Source organism: Endocarpon pusillum (genome assembly GCF_000464535.1).
Source record: "Endocarpon pusillum Z07020 unplaced genomic scaffold scaffold6441, whole genome shotgun sequence".
In the NCBI taxonomy this organism is placed as follows: domain Eukaryota; kingdom Fungi; phylum Ascomycota; class Eurotiomycetes; order Verrucariales; family Verrucariaceae; genus Endocarpon; species Endocarpon pusillum.
The window spans coordinates 75,700-95,475 of record NW_006916590.1 but is presented as its reverse complement, the minus strand read 5'-3'; the positions used below and the strand labels follow the sequence as shown (position 1 = coordinate 95,475).

The following is a 19,776-nucleotide window of genomic DNA, read 5'->3' as shown; positions in this document are numbered from 1 at the left end:
CTATAACCGTAGGATCAAGCGCAGAGAGGCGCTTAATATCCATAGCTCGAGATCTGCTTGTTCGAAGCTCTGAATGGCGAGAAATGAAGCGAGATACATAGTTCTTGCCCAGGGGCCGCGAATCGCCTCGATTTCGCAGGATTTCGTACACAAAAGAGCGAATTCTAGGGTAATTTGGGCATAGATTCTGCCGCTGTAGATCTCGAATCCACTGAATTAGAGTTTTTTCTTCTTCTAAAGATAGGCGTTGAGTCCTGCGATTGGCTTGCGTACGTGGGTTGCGACCTCTGCGTCGGTAAGCCACAGTCGTTTTTGAAACCCTGTATTTGGCAGCTACCTTGCGAATTGACTTCTCAGCACCTACATCTAGGTCATTTAACGCCTGCTGAATCAATTGCTCTTGGTTTGAGGCCATTTGGACGTAAATTGGTGGAGTAATAAGCGTTAGAAATTTGAGGGTGGTTTTTTGTGGGTGACCCGAAATTGGCCCGCTTTGTGGGGTGGCCCGCTTTGTGGTGTTGGGCGTTAACGATAAGTATTTATTTCGTCGAACAACCTCGGCAATGCCGCAATGGCAGTTGCTCGCTTTCAAACTCTGTCAATATACAGAGTACACCTTGATAGAAAGCAAACCCTGAGTTGGCGCACCTGCTTATCGCCATGGCAAGCCTCCTCAAGCAGCCACTGAAGCTTGCTCTGGTCCAACTGGCGGCAGGTATGCAACGGTAGCACGCTTCCAAACATGTCTCTCAAACAGACTCTCCCCCATACTGACCCTGGGGCTTGCAGGCGCCGACAAAGCAGCAAATCTCTCTCAAGCACGGTCGAAAGTACTCGAGGCAGCAAAGGCAGGCGCGAAACTGATAGTGTTGCCTGAATGCTTCAACTCTCCTTACGGGTGCCAATACTTTCCAAAGTATGCCGAAACCATTCTTCCAACACCACCACCCAAGGACCAAGCTCCCTCATGGCATACACTCTCCTCCATAGCAATGGAAGCCAAAGCATATCTTATTGGTGGAAGTATACCTGAGTTTGTTCCTGACACGAAGAAGTACTACAATACGTCCTTGGTCTTTTCGCCAGCGGGCAACCTTATTGCAGCTCATCGCAAGACACATCTATTCGACATTGACATACCTGGCAAGATCACATTCAAGGAAAGCGATGTCCTTTCGCCTGGCAACAAGGTCACAATCTTCGACATGCCCGAGTATGGACAGATCGGGCTTGCCATTTGCTACGATGTTCGATTTCCCGAGCTCGCTACAATAGCGGCACGAAAAGGTGCGTTCTTGTTGGTCTACCCAGGCGCTTTTAATACTACCACCGGTCCGATGCACTGGTCATTGCAAGGAAGAGCGAGGGCCATGGACAACCAAGTCTACGTGGCATTGTGCAGTCCGGCAAGAGATATGGATGCAAGTTATCACGCATGGGGTCACACGATGCTGGTCAACCCGAATGCCGAAGTCATCGCTGAGGCGGACGAGAAGGAAGCAATCATATATGGCGAATTAGAAGGAGCAAAGATTGAGGAGACACGGAAGGGAATTCCCTTGAATACACAGCGCCGCTTCGATGTCTATCCCGATGTCAGCGCAGGGACGGTAAGATTCGAAGAATGATGAGTGCTATTCCAAATGATCTGCTTTTCGTGTTATACCTTGCTTTGACCTCGATGTGCGTTCTGTGATGCTAGGCAACCATCTAGATGCCTCCGCTGCTTCGTAATCTCTCCTGACGATACCTTCTCGCCTTTGCAGGTTCTTGCATGACTTCCAGTGTAAAAAGTCTTGGCGTGGGCCCTTCACACTGTCTACATTCGTCTTAGCGTTACGCACCCACAACTAGATATTGAAATTCGCAGAAATTCCTGAGTGCTGGTAGGCTGCAACACCACACCTTGCTCGTCGCCTAAGTGAGTCCCTGTGCTATAGTTGAAGGCCCTTTTCGAGCTGATCGCAGCCTAAATGCTGACAACACTCAAACAGCCTCCATCCTCACCCCCGCATCCAAAATGCCGAAAGAGAAACCGTCAACCACCCCCAAGGTGCCGCCGAACAAAAAGACCGGCCACCGCTCCGCCATCACCGATGTCGTCGCACGAGAATACACCATCCATTTACACAAGCGAGTATGTTGAGATCTCTGCAAATAGAATTGGTTTTATGAAGTCCAGATTATGGCTCCCTACAGCACTGTCAAAGTTATGGGGGAGCATTGGACGGAAGACTGATTTGTTGGCTTTTTGAATAGGTCCATGGCGTTTCATTCAAGAAGAGAGCTCCTAGAGCGATCAAGGAGATTAAGAAGTTTGCGACGTTGTCGATGGTATGTTCCGCATCCTTTGCGCTCACACCTCTATCCCCATGAATTAGAATCATCTTTTCAACTTCTTTCTTATACCCAACCCTCCACTTCCCCATTCCACGCGTACACCATTGCCCAACCATACTTACACCTTCATCCAGGGAACCAAAGACGTCCGCCTCGATCCACAGCTGAACAAGAAAGTCTGGGAATCCGGCATCAAAGGCGTTCCCTACAGACTGCGCGTCAGGATCTCGAGAAAGCGAAACGACGAGGAGGGTGCAAAGGAGAAGCTATACAGCTATGTGCAAGCGGTGAATGTGCCGAGCGCGAAGGGTTTAGCTACTGCTGTGGTGGAGGAATGAACGTCAGAACTGTGATGGATGGAGAGAAGGATAGACAAATAAAGGGAGTGCATGCTTGCTGGCAGGAGGCGACTTGGTCATTGCGGAAGGAGCTGGGAGACACAGATGGAGAAACGTGTTTGTCCTCCCAAATCTCGTAATAAAGCACATACGGTAGTTCAAGAAATCCAACCACTACGTAACCTCTCCTCTGAAAGGTGTCCCGCCATCCTTCTCCCTTATATCTGGCTCTCTTTACCTATAACAGAGGAGAATGGGTAGCCTATGCTACTTGATGGCGACCGGAGAGCTTCCACCGCGCCTAAGTTAACAGCTACCACACGCTGACTGGAAAAATCACTAGGACAATCATAGACCACATAGCGGAGTTCGGAGCCTGGTTCATGCATGTGCAAAAGCATTGATTCTCTGTATTGGTCGATCTAGTGACTAGTAGCTATGTCCACCCCTTCACTAAAGTTTGGACACAAAGGGGGAAAGAATCGGAAAGGCACAGCAAAAGGCTTTCCAATGCACAAAGCAAAGGAAAAGGAGACACGAGCAAAGGAGACACGAGCAAAGGAGCACGAGCACGAGCACGAGCACAAGCACAAGCACAAGCAATCCTTGAAAAAGAAAAGCAAGCATCAACAACGACAATGTCTTTGTGTGATGCATGACAAGATCAAACACAACGCAACGCAAATGCGATATTGGTGTAGAACACCTGGTGATTGCTTCATGACCTACTCGCTCGTCCACTCGCTCGCTCGCATGCACGCTTGACTTCATACTTCGAATTCGAACCCAAACCTAGAGACAAACCGAACGCCTCAATGAATCCAAAGGTTCATGCTCATGCATACATGACCTTCTAAAATGTGTGGTGAATGGCATACAATGCCCGTTTTTTGCGATGATGTCTGGCATACAATGCCCTTATGATGTGGTGTTTAAGTGGCATACAATGCCCATGATGGTCCATTTTTGACTGCAAGTAGGTAGATCTGCGGTTCTTTTTCGAACGAATATCTGCGAGGTCTGATGGGTGGGTGAGCAAATTTGTCGTCCTTCGAATATTTTTTTGGTTGTTTCTGACTGGGGTTTTGGGTTGGGAATTTCAGACGCGGATCTGAGTAGGTCTGCAGTCCTTCATGCAATCGTCTGCAAACTCGGTATCTGGTACAGGCACAATTCATCATATCTTTCGGACTTTCGAACACCATTTCCATGCAAGCGGCGGCCGACAAAAGAAGCTCAGTCCGACTCAGCGTCTCTGGCTGCAGGCTCATTCTCCTTCAAGCAATCCACCAACTCCTGTGCAATCTTCATGGTCTTGATCTTAAAGACCCAGCTCTTATATTTTCCGTCCATGAAGACACCCATCTTCAGTGATGCGCTCTCCTTGCCAGAAGGATTGAGGTCATACTTGTTGTCGTGGATGAGCTGCGAGTTGATGACCACATTTGCACCAGGCTCAGCTCGCATGACGATGCGTGCGCGACCGGTTTCCGAATGCTTCAAAACGCGAAGAGGTCCAAGACCACGAGTCTTCCAACCAGCTTCATCCTTACTACCAATGGCGGTAAGCTCTTTCTCGGTCATGGGTTCTAGCGCTTTGGTGCGCACCTCGAAGAGGATATCTTCGTTCTCCTCTCCAGGGCGTAAGGTCATGAGACAGACTGTGGGTCTTTAGCTTGTTCATCGGGACCAGATTCAGCTGCAGAGTCATTGTCGGTGAGGCCAGGTGAGGTGGCACGAGAGGTGATGGCGGAGCTGGGATTGCTTGGTGCAAGGAAAGGAGACGGGCCGAGCTTGCTGGGACCTCCAAATGTGAAGCCAACACTGGCCGCACTAGATTGATTCACTGTCGTCTTTTTAGAGGCGTCCCCAAACAAGTTGCTGAAGGGTTTAGGTGAACCTGCCGCTGATCCAGCGGATTGCACCGGAAATGAAGGCGCTCCGAATACGCTCGTCGTTGTCTTTGGAGACCTGTTGTTGTTGTTGTTGTTTATGTTGTCGGCGCCGGCCTTGGAGGCCGTTGAGGCCGACCCTTCAGCAGAGAAGGTGCTGAGCGGACCCTGCGTGGAATATCCATTCGTCTTGGCGAGCGGCGTGGCTGGCGTGATGTTAACAGCAGGTGCGGATGTAGGGGCACCAAACTTGATCGCTGATCCTGGTTTCCACGTGTTATCAGCAGTTGGGGTACTAGTAGAGACAGAATTGCTGAAGATACTGCTCCCAAATGGTTTAGGAGAGTCCAGACTTGGCGTGGTTGGTCTGGATCCAAAAAGTCCAGTACCAGGAGGCGCGGAGAATGTTGAGCTACTGTTTGCTTGCACAGGCGTAGATGCTCCATCAGTCCCTTTATCTTCTGAGGGAGCTGCAGGTTTTGTAATCCGGTTGAATAAAGATTTGGGATCAGATGAGGGTGAGAAGGGGTTCTTTGCCTTCGCATGCGATTTTGTCATTGCCGTCTGGATGTCATCATCCTCGTCCGTCTCATCACCTTCTCCATGATCTTCTTGACTGTCTTCTATGTCCTCGTCTTCATTTTCATCCTCTTCCAGGTCGTCGTCGCCGGCCCCATAATCATGGCTGGCTTCTGAGCCCGAGCCCTCGTCACCCTGAGATTGATCGCTTTCATTGGCTTCGTCATGCCTAATGCTCTCTTCGGCTTGCTCCGCTACAGGACCCGCACCATTGGTTGAGCTTGCAGCTGATAGCACAGGTGTAAAGCCAGATGCTGCTTTGGCGATAGACTCAATTCTGGCTCGCTTGACCCGGTCTTCTTCGGCTACTTTTCGCTCATATTCGGCCTCATCGTCCTCATCAGAGTCGAAATCTTCGGCCTTGCGTTTCGCCTTGTTTTCAGCTTCCATTTTGGCGGCGTTCTTCTTCGCCTGTGCGGAGAATGCAGACATGAAATCGGTACCACCAGCACTAGTAAATTTTGGCGGCTCTAAAATTGAACCGGCTGCAGCCTTTGGCTGAAAAAGCTGTGAAGTCTTTTGTGGACAGCTACTGGACCCGAAACTGGTGCCATTGCTGTTGCTCTGAATGTCGTTTTGTAACGCAGACGTCGTCTTGTTCAGCGGAGTAAAGCTAGAAGAACCAAACAGCTGGGTTGGCTGCTCCGCTGGCTTCGATGCCGACACAGGCGAAGCGCGCGGAGGCGAAGAATTTCCAGATGAACCCTGATTTGAGAATGAAAGCATGCTTTTGAAGACATTGGAGGTGTTTGATGAAGTGGCTGCCTGGTGAGCAGTGATAGAACCGTTGGAGATTGAATTAGGCATGAACACTGAACGTTCTATTTCCATCTCAGGTGAAGCTTCCGTCGCCGGCTGCGGTGCTGTGGACACACTGGTAATGGCACTGAAGCCTAAGACTGGAGGATACGCTTGCTGATCGAAGGTGGCAGCTGTGTTGTCGATTTTGGTCCTCTTCGCAGGATTCGTCACGAGTTCATCACGGTCAGCCTGTTCTGTCTTACGCTTCTCGCCAGCCTTTACACGATGATACAAGCCACCTATAGGATGACCAATGGCATCACGCTGGGTAGCATAGAATCGAATTATCGGCTCGAAATCATGCTTTTCCGGGTCCAGTTCCGCGATCCTCTTCTTGAATTGAGAATTCAGTGAGTGAAGCCGATAGGACTTGTCGAAATCAGCAAATTCGTCATTGTTTAGCTCGTGAGGTACAGCCGAGGCACCGTGAGATTTGATTTTGACCACGATAGGGTCCGAAGCTGACGTCGATGGCGACGCAGCCGCGGTAGGCAATTGATTATCAACCTTTTGCGGAGCTGCTGCCGGCTTGGTCGGTGAAGCTGAACTTCTCCCAGCTTGAGATGCAGGAGGAGTCATAATCCCAGCGTCCTGTGATGCCTTTTGTGATGCTTGTCTCAAGCTTTGAGCGAAAAGGTTAGAAGTCTCCGATGCTTGCCTAGCACCTTTGGCGTTTGCTTCGTCTGGCTGCTCCGGAACATTGGCAGAAGCACCAATACTTGGGCGGGTGTTGTTCGCATTCCCCTGTGTTTCTGGACTCTTGGCTAACTGAGGGGGCTCAAACAGGGGAGTCGAGGCAGATGCAGAGGTGTCCTCCTTTGGTGGGGATGCATTTGCTTCTGCTAGCTGTGGAGTCACGGTGACCTTTGATTGGGTGTAGGAAGGCTTCTTTAGTGCAGATTTTAGCGGAGGAGGAGCTGCTTTCGAGAACCCCTCTGCACCTGGCTGAAGTGTCCGGAAGAGACTGCCGGTACGGCCAGAAGATTGGCTTGACCCATCTGCAGATTTTCCGGCTTCTGACGGCTTTGCTGTTTGAAAGACGCTGGATTGAGATGCGTTCTGAGACGTCGCTGCGCTGGCTAACTTCGAAGGCTGCAGGACGTTGAGGGAGTCTGGCGATTGAGTCTGAGGTGAGTCATCGACCTTCGGGGGCTGAAAGGGATTCAAAGAAGTCGAGCCACTTGGCTGAGAAGATTGAATAGGTGCCGGGCTAGATGTTCGTTCTTGGGGCTGACTAGGAACGCTCGCACTATTGCTGGATTGTAGAGACTGGAACGGATTGAATGGAGCGGCTCCTTGGGCTTTCTGCCCCGAGGGCTGTTCGTGATTCTGTTTTTGAGAGGATTCGGAAGACGCTCCGAAGGAAAATGGTGTTTCAACCTTGGTCTCCTGCGGCTTCTCTGTGTCGCCCGATCTCGGCGGTGCAAAAGGGTTAAGGGTGTTTGTCGAGGCTGACGCAATCTGCTTTTCAGTCGCTTCTTTTTCAGACTCGATGGATTTGGGAAAGAAGTTGAAGATAGGTGCCGACGGCTGCGTAGTCTTGTCTGGAGACGTCTGCTCAGCTGATTGGGAAGACTGAGAGGATATTGAAGCTGAAGTCTGTGGTGGTTGCTGTGCTGCTGTGTTTTTAGGTCTAAACATACTATTGCCAAGATTAATAGAAGGTTTCGAATCTGTCTCTTCCACTGAACCATTGTTCGCTGGCGTGAACGAGAACGGGTTGGAGCCGCCAAACACGGGAGGAGCAGGCTTCGCCTCTGCTGTTTGATCTGCCATGGTTGGTTTCCTTGGACTCTTGAAGGGCGATTCAGAAGAATCCATTGACACATCATGATCCGCCGCAGAGGTCTGTGGTGCGGCGCCGAAAGGTGGAGCCTGAGACAAGCTTGGAGTTGACCCGAATGTAAAAGAGCTGGCTGCAGGCGTTGATTTCGAGAAGATCGAAGTGTTCTGAGTTGGAGGGAAAGAATTATTCACACCAGTAGATTGGCCAAAGCTGAAGTTGCTGGTTACGCCAAACGGGTTCGAGGGTTGTTGAGGGGCCGAAGGTTGGCTGAAGATCGAACTCCGCTGTACACCACCAGGGGCTTGCTGTCCGAATTCAATAGAAGAATTCTGATTGGAGAATGGGTTAAAAGGTTGCGAAGCTGCAAAAGGATTCGTTCCAGTCGGCGCAGTGAAATTGAAGGTACTCGACGAAGGAGCAGCGAAAGGTTGTTGTTGTGGTGGTTTTGTTGTTTGTGCACCATTGACACCATTTCCACCAAATGCAGATGTCGCAGGGTTCACGGGGAAGAAAGATGCAGTCGGCTGTGTATTGGTCGAGGAAGGCGTCGGCTGGGTGTTTGAGAATGATGGTCCAGTAGGGACAGGGCTCAGTCCAGGAGTACGTCGTCGTGCCATGCTGCTTTTGGCCTCGCGAATCCTGAGATCATGGTCAGCAAGTGCGCAAAAGCTAAGTATGACGCGCGCTGATGTCGGAAGTGGTAGGCTCACTTTCTCGCTGCAAGCTGCGCTGGAGTTGCCTTTGAAGGTGTTTGGTTGTTCATCCTATTAGCTGCTCTGGTTTCGGCTTCTGACATGGGTTGGTTGTGAATCTGAAATTCGGCTTCTCGCTTAGACATAGCAGGAAGAGGTAGACCGGCTGCTCTGCGCAGCTCGGACCTCGAGAGGGGAATAAACAATGGAGAAAGAAGAGTGTTCTCTCATGCAGTACAAGCCAGCAAACAAGCGGGTGACTGATGCTATGGGAAACCACCAGGTTCTGGAAGTTGTCGTTGTTATTGTATGAACACTTTGGATCAGTGAAATTTGGTGTCGTGAAAGCAAGACAGTCCTGAGTCCGGGCACAGGAGTATCCTAGCAGATCACGTGAGCAAAATAATTCACTGACCCAGCCTTGGCAGCAACAATTATCCACTGCAGGCCAGCACGGTGTGGTGCATGAAGTATACCTTGCTGACTTGCTAGATTATTCATGGCTACTGTTTTTTTATGCGCAAGTCATCATTCATAACTGTTCACATCAATGTATTTGAAAACTAACATCGGCACTACCTGCATCATCTCAGAGGTCATCGCCCTGGCATATTATCGTCGATCCATGATCGAGCGGAAAGCTGGGCAATGACCATCAATGGCACTCTTTCTACCTTTCAAAAGCCATTTCACCTCCAAGTAAGCACCGACGACCTCAGTGCCCCTAACATCTCTTTGGTCTTCATGCTTGCCTTTCGAAGCGTGCGGAAAGGCCGGTGTTTCTTCTGGTCTTCCCACATGTATTCTTTGATACATTCTTGCTCTTCCACAGGGCTGAGCATCAAGGGTACGTCCATAACTTCCTCCTGTTTTCCCTTCCATGAATCGCTGCCTGAGATCCGTGTAAGAGGTGCCAAGGCATCATCCCAGGTTCCAGTTCGCAAACGCACATTTTCGAACTCGAACTCTCGCAGAACTTTCCGATGAACCATGATGAAGTCCGCTATCTGGCTGGCATCAAGCACCGAGTTATCCAGCACCATGCGGCGGAGCTTTCGAAACCTTAGTGCACGAGGGGGTTTAGCAAATGTTTTGGGGCATGCTGCAGAGCAGTCTAGAGCGCCTGGAGCAAGGCACTGCTCGGAAGACAGCGACAGCGGACATGGACCCTTCTGGTTCAGCCATTCAAATGACAGATCCTCCAGTAAAGGGTAGGATTGTAGATACGAGTGAAGAAACTTCAGATGGTCCGTAGGCTGACCATCGCCAAATCTTGGACAGTCGATGCGCATCTTCAGGGTTTTAATCTGTCGCCATCTGCGAAGCGATGCTGGCGAAGCTCCGATACCGAGCAGTGGTCGCAGATAGAATACTGTTGACGTGTGGACGGCATCCAAATTCAGGCATTCCAACCTCGGCAAAGACGCTTGCTCAATAGCCATCCTCAAGGAGATCAATGCATAGTCCACAGCACTGCGGCGGTAGATCTGCGCTGGCGATTGGCCTGGACAAGATATCTTCAAGCATCGCAGGGCGGGCATGGCATTGAATGCACGCACGAAGGATGGTATATTTGTAGTGGCATGAAATAGAGGCGAATATTGCTTGACTAGCAAGTCGTTCATCTCCCAGCTGCCATACTTTGACGATGAGTGAGAACCGGATGAGGAAGGTCGATGAAGTGCCAGATATGGTTCATAGACAAAGACTTGCTCCTCACCAGTTATAGGATCCAACAACGGAGCCAGGAATGTGTCCGGGGAATGTGGCATAGAGAAAGTGAAGTTGCTCACGTAACCACCGATCCTTTCCAAAGCTGCCATTCGGGCCGGACGTGTAAAAGTGTTGGTCCCAAATGAGACCTGGATCTCCTTGAAAAGGGAGGCTGCCGTGCCAAGACTGCACTCATGGGATGCCAGGCGCAAGGATGCCTGATCTTCCTTTGTCATGAATGAGAGTAAGCACTCGCGCGTGAGATCCGTCCGCCAAAATCTGAGAAACGCTGCCGAAGGCATTGGAGCAAATTCGCATTGCGCACTCGCGAGGTGTAATGTAATGTGGTGTTCTCGCTGTGCTTCGGTAGCGCAATTGAGTCGCAGCAGAGCGGAAATAGTAGCAGGAATAAAAGAGCAACAAAAAAATGGCACAGTACTATGATGAATTGAGTGGAGATTTCTGATAATTGAAACAAAAGACTTCGTCCCAATCAAGAGCACAAGTGTAAAGGTAAGGGAATGATTTGGGATAGAGAGAGAGGGAGAATGTTCGCCTGAGGTGTCATAAGGCCGCCACTTCACCTTTAGGGAAAAGCATCAGGAGCGCAACTTGCCACAATGCGAGGTGGGAGGAAAGAGCAGCAGGGCGGAAGTATGAGTCACAGTCGAGTGGTGGCTAGGGAAGCGGACCAGACAAGAGAACTGTTAGACGTGCAGAGGTGCAGCTGGTAGAGCATCACGAGAATAACACGCTCGTGCTGGACGTGATGAATGGCTGGAGGGAAGGATTGTGCGCCTTTCTAGCCTGAGAACTCAACCATCCTCGCCATGAACAGTGAACGAGACGCTACCTCAAGTACCGTCGTTCTAGCGCTTCTGAAGAGAGGATAAACAAACAAATTCATGGAAGCATGATTGGCTAGATGCACACAAGTTGATTGGCATGGTTATGATTAGGTATAGTACGGAGTACTACGTATAGATGATGGAAAGAATGAGGAAGTGTTCGGCAGTCTCCTCTAACTAAGGGAACTCCTCACCGCCACTTCTGACGCGCTCCCCCATAAGTTAGGGCAGTCCTATAGGTCAGTCTCCGTGATCAACCCCCAGCCTCGTCAGACTAAGGGACCTCAGGACCCCTGTTCCCCGCGTTCCCAGAACGCTTCCCGCCCGCGCTTCTGGAGCGTGTTTCGCGCATTTCGCGCAGCCATGTTATTTTCCGCTCGCGCTTGTTTGAGCAACAGACCCCTCGAGGGTGCTCCCTGCGGATAGTGGATAGTGGAGAGCAGTGTCTTCAGCTACACAAAAGGGAAAGTGGAAGACCTTCAACATGACTGCTGGCAGTGTTACGAACGCGACTATCAAAGGACACATAGCACAGGTCCGCATTTCAAGGCTCCTTCTTCGGCACGTCTGTCTCTTCTGGTTGGTATTCGGCTCGTGTTAAACAGTTGGATACCCACTCGTCTATCTACACTGCGGAGGCCATGCCTCATCGCCCTTCATCATCTTCGTATTCATCATCTTCGAGGGGAAACTCCATTATAATCCACTGACAGAATTTCTCAAACTCACTCCTCCATTCTTTCAGTCGCTGGGCCTTGGCACCGTGCCCTTGGTAACCCTCCGAAATCTCCTTCAGCCACTCTCCTTGTTTCTGGTCCTCAATCGCACTCCATCGAATCGAGTTCTCCGCCATGGTCGCCAAACCTTCTAACCCAAGACTCTTAAATGCCATATAGGTCTGCCAATAATCGTGACTCAGCCCATTCTTCCCGTGCCCCAAGATAGCAGGGTCATCGTTGTTCAAGGAAACCGAAACACCTCTTGAAAGTAGAGCCGGCAAGGAATGCGTCAGGATCGAGCTCGACAACCTCAAGATCTCGTTCGAAATCGGACAGCTCTCTATTAAGATCTTTTTCTCCTTCACCATATCAATGAGCAGTGGGTGCTTATACAACGAATATCCGTGGCCAATTCGCCTTGTGCCTAGCAATATCGCATCGTAGAGGTTCTGATCTGTACTGTCGCCATCTCCTAAACACTCACCGGCATGAAAGAAGAAGGGAATTTCCACACCGGCCTCCACGCACTGCTTTCGGAACCAGAAAGTGATTGGTACGAGATCTGCCAACGTCCTACCCTTGTCTTCTTGTCCCACGTAATCAAATCCCGCAATGATATGCGGCATGGCCTTCTTGATGCGAATACACTCCGCCATATTGGGCACCATGTCCCTGTTATTCGTGGAGCGAATGACCGTCCAAATCATCCTTGCCCCATGGAAGCGATTTCCCTTTTCTGTCGTCCTGAATCTCTCAATCTCCTCATCGAAAGCTCGAAAGAACTCCATGTAGCTACCTGCCTCCCCGTACTCTCGGCCCTTCGGTCTAAATTCAAATTTGAATGCAATCCGGAAATCTACATAGGTGATCCCATCATCCGCCAATTGGCCAAGCATCCGCTGCATACCGCGGCGAAAGATCGGTTCGTAGAACAGCATCCAACCGATGGTGAGGAAGCAACGCTGGAATTTCTGCCATATTGCATCCAGACCGTGGTGATGATAGAAGGACTCGTCTTGACTGATGACACAGCGGCCAATGAGCCACCTTTTGAATCCCTCGATTCCATCATTTGGGAAGGTTTCTGCTGCCAGTGTGATGGAAATAGGGGTCATGGATATGTAATGGGTACTCCAGATACTTCCGTTTCTATTTCCGTCCGTAGAACCTGTTGGATGATCTACGTATCTGATTTGAATCATCCCGTCTTGCCTAGTAGCATCATCCTTCAACGCCTCCGGGGCAAGAATACACAATCCTTCCTCATTCAAAACCTGCTCCACCAGCCAGTCAATGTCGAACATGGCGTCCATGTGCGCATGCAGCAGGGCACCCTTGGGCATGCGTTCGATGATACGCCACACGGTAGACTCTTTCTCCATACGGTCACGGGCTAGCGTAAACATCATACCAGGAAAGAAGTTTCCTCCATTCTTTGAGGAGGCAGCCGAGATGGAGTCGACGTAGGACGGGGTCCATGTTGTAGCCAATTCCTTTTCGCGGATGCGAGAGAGCGTTTTGGCTGCACGGGCGGAGATGGGGGTGAAGGTAGATTTGAACAGCGCGTCTGGTAACGAAAAGAAAATAAACGTTAACCGAGATGCAACTGGGTTCCTGATAATCGAAAACCGGTGTAGAATGAAGAAAGGTCGTTAGATTGCAGAACTTGCCATGTCTTTTCTTCTTCTCTTGCTCGATCAGCGCTTCACGTCCTTTGATGTACTTTTGTATGAAGGGGTCTTCGACTTGGGGGATTCCCTGCTCGAGCTCCCATTCCAGGTCCGAGTCGATGGAGACGTCGGACAGATCTTCACTTTCTGCCATATTCTAGAAAGTCTTACAAGTATAATAGAGTGAGGGCCTGGTAGGCACAGACGCTCTGATCTAAATATCTACGATAAAGAGACGTTGATCGAGGCCTTATGTCTGAGAAACTGTGGAAGATCCAACTTTTCTTCTCAACACGTCATTTACGTCTTACAAGGTGGCATTGTTTACCTGCAGCGTCCTTGATGCGCAATTTGAAACAAACAACTGGATCTAGAGCATAATGAACGTCTGTAAAAGGTTAGTGTTCTATTGGTGGATTTGCGTGTGGAGAAAGTCGTACTTGTACTTATGATGTCCATTGACGGGCCAAAGTGGTATTCGTGCACCACCGCATATATCATATAGACTTTGCTGTGGAAGATTGGTTCCACGTGAAAATGTACAAACGATACTGATGTCTTCCACGTCTGCTCGTACTCACAAGTAGTACTGACGTCGCTGTCTTAGTCTCTAATTCTACGTAGGAGCCAGTTAACAGCACACTGCTACACGAGCGCCACTTGGAGTACATGTGCTGACATGGACTACTCAGAGAGCTTCCCAATCCCCTCGCTACCAACACGCAATGATATACAAGCAACATACTTTGGGGAAACATTCAGCACATGCCTTCAAACGATGGCAAAGACCTGTAGAACTTGTACCGCTATTACAAAGAGTTGACGCCCTTGACAAGACATCAGCAATCATCGTCAACGCGAAGAGTGTTCACTTACGAAAAGGTAACCTAATTCCCTTACTCCTAACCTGCTCACGTTCCTGGCTGCATTTTCGTCCAGCGCGGTTTCGATTAGCTCTTTCTTCTTTTCTTGTAAGGCGAGAATGCGGTCTTCGACCGTGTCCGGGACGAGCAGGCGGTGAACCTGGACGGATCGCATTTGACCGATTCGATAGGCGCGATCGATAGCTTGAGCCTCGGTATACCTAGTTGGAATGAGCAAATTAAGCATGGGTACATTGGGGAACCATCCATACCAATTCCAATGAGGGTCAAAGATGATGACCTGGGAAGCGGCGGTCAGATTGAGACCGGAGTTGCCAGCTTTCAATGAAACAAGCATGACCGTGTAGCGAGGGTCATCCGTGAATGCCATGACTGCCTCCTCTCTATCATTTCGCTTCATACTGCCGTCATAACGTTTGTATTGTATATCCTTTCGGGACAATGGCACCTCAAGCAGATCTAGCAAGCTTGTGAATTGCGAAAAGACGATGGTCTTCTCGTTTGTGCCCCGGCCTCCGATCGCATCAAGCAGCTCAACAGCCTTTTCAATCTTTGCAGATGTCTGAAAGTTCTTCTCCAGCCTTCTTAGATACCTCTTCTTGGCTGCCTTGTTTTTGAGACCTTCTATGCGCAGCTGTGCCAACGACAGATGCTTGGTGGGTGATGCTTTGCCCTTCCCTTTGCGCTTGCGTTGTCGCGGTCCTTGTTTACCAGAACATGGCCCTTCCGTTTCATGTTCCTTGGTCGGTAGTTGTCCGAAGGAGTTCTTACCTTTACCGTTCTCTTTGCTGTCGTTTTCCCCACCACTATCAAATTCGATCTCATCATCAGGAACCACGAAGCCTGCAAGGTCGCCATCGTCATCAATATCGTCGTCGCTTTCGTCGCTATCAGAAAAGGTGTCGCTTTCGACATCATCCTCTCCATCCTCGGTCTGACGCTCATGGACTTCTTCGTCGTCCCCTTCACCTACCAAATCCGGACCAAATGCCTTTTTGAAAGACTTCATATCGGTCAGCTTGGATGGGTCCACTTTGCCTCTGCAGCTAGGACAAAGTATATTAGAGCCATTTTCATTGTCTGAGTTGGCATGCGCCTGAGTAGCCAGTCTGTCAAAGCACTCATTGCAACTAGGATGACCGCATGGATTGAAGATGAGGGAATTGATCGCTGCGTCAAAGCATATGGGGCATTCAAATGCTTCGACCTGCTTGATGCGTTCCACTACATCAGCAGGTAACGTTTCCGCATTCGCCAACTTGTCGATGTTGTCCGGACCGGCACCTGTTTCCATCTCCAAATCCTTGATCAGGTGAGGATGACAGCAAGCTTGGCGCAGTCGAAGCAAAAGTACCAGGGCGTTAGAGTAATTCCGTCCCACTGTACCGGCTTTGAGATACTTGTTGAATGTGATCTTGGCCTTGCTCTCAAGTGCTTGGTAAAATTCTTGCTCGTCCTTGCTGAAGACAGCTTGCTGTTGTTCGATGGTCTTTTCCGGGAGCTGGAGGATCGGCTGACCGTCGATCTTAGAATTTTTAGTTCTCCGCAGCATTATGGCTTTACACAGCGCTTGAAGCTGCTGCATTGCATTCTCCTTGGACTCCGCGTAGGACGATTTGGCCTTGAGAGGCCGAGAAAAGTCTCGGTTGAACTTCTCGAACGAGTTGTACGGAGCGATTCTCAAAAATCGAATGAGGCTGTAAAGCTCGTCAACAGAATTCTGCATCGGAGTGCCGGTCAAGCACCACCGATACTCAGCTTGAAGATAGCAAGCAGCGATCGCTGCCTTGGTGGCCTTGTTCTTGATCCATTGCGCTTCGTCAAGAATAACTCTGTACCATTTTGACTTCTCCCCAAGCAAGGGAATATGCTCACCCCGGCCAGAAGGTTTCGCATTTGGGACTCGTTTCAATTTTTCTTCCCAGGCGTGTTTTCGTTTAATCTCTGAGGCTAGGGTTCCATATGTGGTGAGGACCACATCTTTTTCCCGCAGCTTTGCCCATTGTAGATCTCTTGTGTTTGCATGGAGGGTCTCTACGGTCAAGGAGTGCTTGCCACGCTTTAACAATTTCGAAATTTCTCGAGCCCATTGACCCATAAGTGCAACAGGTGCCACGATCAAGGTCGACTTGCAGGCGGGATTTTCTGACTTCCTAGAGACAATCAATGCCAATGCCTGGACTGTCTTTCCGAGGCCCATGTCATCTGCAAGAATGCCACCGTTCGTTGATGCTTCTTCCATGTTCTTCATCCAAGTCAATCCCAGCTTTTGATGCTCCATCAACGTGCATTTCATCGCTTCCGGCGTTCCTTCACGATTTGCGGGGTGAACCTCTTCGTCAGGTCTGATGTTGGCTAGTAGGCTTTTTAGCTCTTCATGCGTCTTGGTCGGATCGTTGTAGACAGGGTCAAGGACCTTTGAGGTGCCACTGTATCCACCTGATAAACTGTCCTCTGTGTTTTTATAGATGGAAGACACGTAACTTGAAGTTGCGCCCAGGAGGTCGTTATAACTGGTACCTCCAGTTAATTTCTGCAAACCTCCAAATCCTTGGTACACGCCATGACCAGCAGAGGCCTCAGAGCCAGGCCAAGCATTGTAGACGTTAGCACCAGGAGACTGAGGAATGAACATGCTTTGAGAGTCGTTCCAAGGTTGATAATATGAAGAGGATGTTAGCTCAGGCTTCACCCGGGGCACAAATGAGCTTGGTGGAATCTCTTCAAGATCACTGCTACTGCTACTGTCTTCGCCGTAATGGGAGATCGTGTCATGAAAGGAGCCCGGCATGTAGGGAATCTGCTCGTTCGTCATACTGTTGTGGGTGTTCGGTGTCGAGGTTTCTGCCTTGAGTTTAGGTACGGATGGAGGAGGCATCATCAGCATCGAGCCACTACTGGATCCCAATGAGGTTTGGAACGTAGACATCGTTTGAGGTTTTGAGTAGACAATGGGAGAATTCCAAGACTCCTGAATGGAGCGAGCTAATTCTGCATCACGCCTCTCCTGCTCTTGACGGGCATCCCATTCTTGTTGTTCTCTTTCATAGTCTCTGTATTCTTGCTTGACTTCTGCACCTAGTAGGTTGCTCATCATATCATCAAACTCTGATCCTGTGGAATGGGGAGTTGAGGCTGCCGACACGGCCGGGCTAGGTGAAGCTCGCATCGATTTTGAGTATGGATAGTTATATTCTCCCGAATATGGACGTTTGCGATTTGGTAGCGTAGGGTTTGGCTGAGAACGATTGAATGGTGACCCTGACACGATATCTCCCGCAAGCCCATAATTCCTGCCAGTTTCCCTTCTGACGTATGCACTTTCAGTACCTGGGTTCTGAAATGATTCGTGCTTCACTTGAGGATCATCTGGGTTGTGATCGGATGTTGTGCTTGAGAGATCATCTTTGATATATGCAGTCGACTGACTCATTGCGTCGGTTTCACCCTGCTGGCTACTTGTATCGGAAGACATGGCATCCCACTTTGGCATAGGTTGTAATTTCTCAAGTTCTTCCTGCAGATTTGCTAGCCTCTCTTCATATTCTGCTTTCAGTGTTTCGTCGGGATCGGCGGAGTCGTACAAGCTCTTAAGAAGCACTTGGTACATTTCGATGTCATCTTGGACATTTTGGAGCGAAGGTTCTGGTTTGATCCTAGCATCCGCCATGGTGGCAGAACATTCGATCAGAGGAATAGGCGGTTGATACTGAGCCCCAATAGCTTGCTCTAGGATGTTGTGTGGGAAGGCTGTGACTTGTAGTCAGGTGAAATGGCGTGCGAGAATCCCTCTCTCCGTGGTTATGGGACACACGGTTTACCTGTCCACTGGACTAGTAGACGATGATGAGTTCAAGCTAGATTCAATGAGACACCACATCAGAGACGCTGGAGAATGGAGGTCATCACAGAGGCAGTAGTGTTGATTATTGTGACACAAGGCTGTAGTTACAATTCACTTTTGAGGCGGCGCAGAAAGCCGCATTAATTTTGCAGGATTGAGAAAGAAGCTGCATGCCACAAATCTTGAAGGAAGGCCTGAATCATTTCGTTGATGTTGACATATTTGATGAGTGACGGTTGGAAGCATCTTCTCATAGCATGGATATTGAGGAGGCATCAATACGCAACTACAGACCACAATCCTAGAATTCTCTTTCCAGCTTCAGCCTTATCACGGTGGCACGGGTCGCGCCTAATGTGCTCTCGGAAATTTACTACGGTACCGGGCAGATGTATTCATAGCTCGGCGCTAGTATTCAGCCTGATACAGATTGCTTTCATGGCCGCTAAGCTGAATAGTTAATAGCGGGTTTGACACGGCCTATCTGGATGGTCAAAAACGAGATAAGCTCCCACAAAGCTACCAGCACCAAGCTATGAATACTTCTGCCCCTCCCATACTAAAAGGGCCTGCACCAGTGCTAATTACCAGTCACTATGCAGAAGTATCTACCCGTAGTCGACTTTAGGGCAAAAAGTGCACTTTTTCATTCCTGTAATCTTAATAGTCTACACATCAGCTTTATATTTTTATGTAATAGATTAATATTGATAGAGAATGGTATGTTGTTCATAGATAATATCATGATAAGAAATTGATAATAACAATTCAGAGTTTAAAAAAGTAGAACTTTAGATTTTTTATATAAAAATATTATATGAATTTTAAGAATTAGATCTTTAAAACTCTAACGTCCTATACGGTTGCGTGCAACTTTCATCCCCAAAATTTTATAAGATAATAAGTGGTAAAAAGTTCTACTAATATATAGAAATTTATTTATATAAGTTATCTATTGTTTAATTAGAAATGCTCTGAGATTAATCGGAAAAGTAGGATTTTTGTCCTAAAATCTATCGCGCGTAGATACTTTTGTGTTAGTACTGTAGTGCTTAAAGACAATAGGTAAAGCGCCAGACCAGCCCCGACATCGCCCAGAGTCACTGAAGCACTGCCATGGCAGTGGCAGCCCTCCAAAGCCTCGGCGATTTCACATGCTTCTATTCACATGTCCGCTGCATCAATCTCCAGTGTCTGACCTACTTGTCTTGACTATTCCATTGATTTTAAATCCTATAACTACTACTTGTTTGACTACTACATCTTGCTTCCATCAATTACCATTTGTTCCCTTGAGGCCCAAGAACCAAAAGAGCGACTCAGGATATCTACTATCATTCCAAACCTACTTCGAAGATGACTCTCAAGAATGGTATATCGTTCTTCTATCCTTGTGGTGTATTGAGACGTGACTAACTTGCAGTAGACGCTTTTCCCTCATCAGCAGCCTTTGACCTGATCAGCGATTCCCTTTCATCTAGTGATGCCGAGCGCAAAGAAGCCATCCAAAAAGGAAAAGCAGTTCTAGGCTTCACATTGAAGAACAAGGAAGGCAAGGAAGATAGCTGGTATATCGACTTGAAAGATACTGGGAAGGTGTCAAAAGACGTGCCGAAAAAGGTTGATGGTAGGCTGACTTACAACATATAACAGCGTGAAGGGCATGGGAA

At 49.0% G+C, this 19,776-nt stretch overlaps 6 protein-coding genes across 6 annotated transcripts; 2 read left to right on the top strand and 4 right to left on the bottom strand.

Moving 5' to 3' along the window:
* Positions 1–660: 660 nt before the first annotated feature.
* EPUS_01045 (uncharacterized protein) lies at positions 661–2,678 on the top strand (the record flags this gene model as incomplete). The annotated part of the gene is made up of 6 exons (XM_007806958.1): positions 661–715; positions 790–1,610; positions 1,891–1,921; positions 1,995–2,137; positions 2,260–2,334; positions 2,475–2,678. The coding sequence occupies 6 exons, from the start codon at positions 661–663 to the stop codon at positions 2,676–2,678; spliced, it is 1,329 nt and encodes a 442-aa protein (XP_007805149.1).
* A 1,236-nt stretch (positions 2,679–3,914) lies between these two features.
* On the bottom strand, positions 3,915–8,499 carry EPUS_01044 (uncharacterized protein; the record flags this gene model as incomplete). Its single annotated transcript, XM_007806957.1, has 3 exons — positions 3,915–4,339; positions 4,369–8,375; positions 8,447–8,499. The coding sequence occupies 3 exons, from the start codon at positions 8,497–8,499 to the stop codon at positions 3,915–3,917; spliced, it is 4,485 nt and encodes a 1,494-aa protein (XP_007805148.1).
* A 618-nt stretch (positions 8,500–9,117) lies between these two features.
* Positions 9,118–10,443, bottom strand: EPUS_01043 (uncharacterized protein; the record flags this gene model as incomplete). Its single annotated transcript, XM_007806956.1, has 1 exon — positions 9,118–10,443. The coding sequence occupies one exon, from the start codon at positions 10,441–10,443 to the stop codon at positions 9,118–9,120; it is 1,326 nt and encodes a 441-aa protein (XP_007805147.1).
* Positions 10,444–11,635: 1,192 nt separating this feature from the next.
* On the bottom strand, positions 11,636–13,532 carry EPUS_01042 (uncharacterized protein; the record flags this gene model as incomplete). Its single annotated transcript, XM_007806955.1, has 2 exons — positions 11,636–13,275; positions 13,316–13,532. 2 exons carry the CDS (start codon positions 13,530–13,532, stop codon positions 11,636–11,638), a joined length of 1,857 nt encoding a protein of 618 aa, XP_007805146.1.
* Positions 13,533–14,187: 655 nt separating this feature from the next.
* EPUS_01041 (uncharacterized protein) lies at positions 14,188–17,932 on the bottom strand (the record flags this gene model as incomplete). Its single annotated transcript, XM_007806954.1, has 3 exons — positions 14,188–14,205; positions 14,255–14,462; positions 14,514–17,932. 3 exons carry the CDS (start codon positions 17,930–17,932, stop codon positions 14,188–14,190), a joined length of 3,645 nt encoding a protein of 1,214 aa, XP_007805145.1.
* Positions 17,933–19,462: 1,530 nt separating this feature from the next.
* On the top strand, positions 19,463–19,756 carry EPUS_01040 (uncharacterized protein; the record flags this gene model as incomplete). Its single annotated transcript, XM_007806953.1, has 2 exons — positions 19,463–19,478; positions 19,533–19,756. 2 exons carry the CDS (start codon positions 19,463–19,465, stop codon positions 19,754–19,756), a joined length of 240 nt encoding a protein of 79 aa, XP_007805144.1.
* Positions 19,757–19,776: the final 20 nt, after the last annotated feature.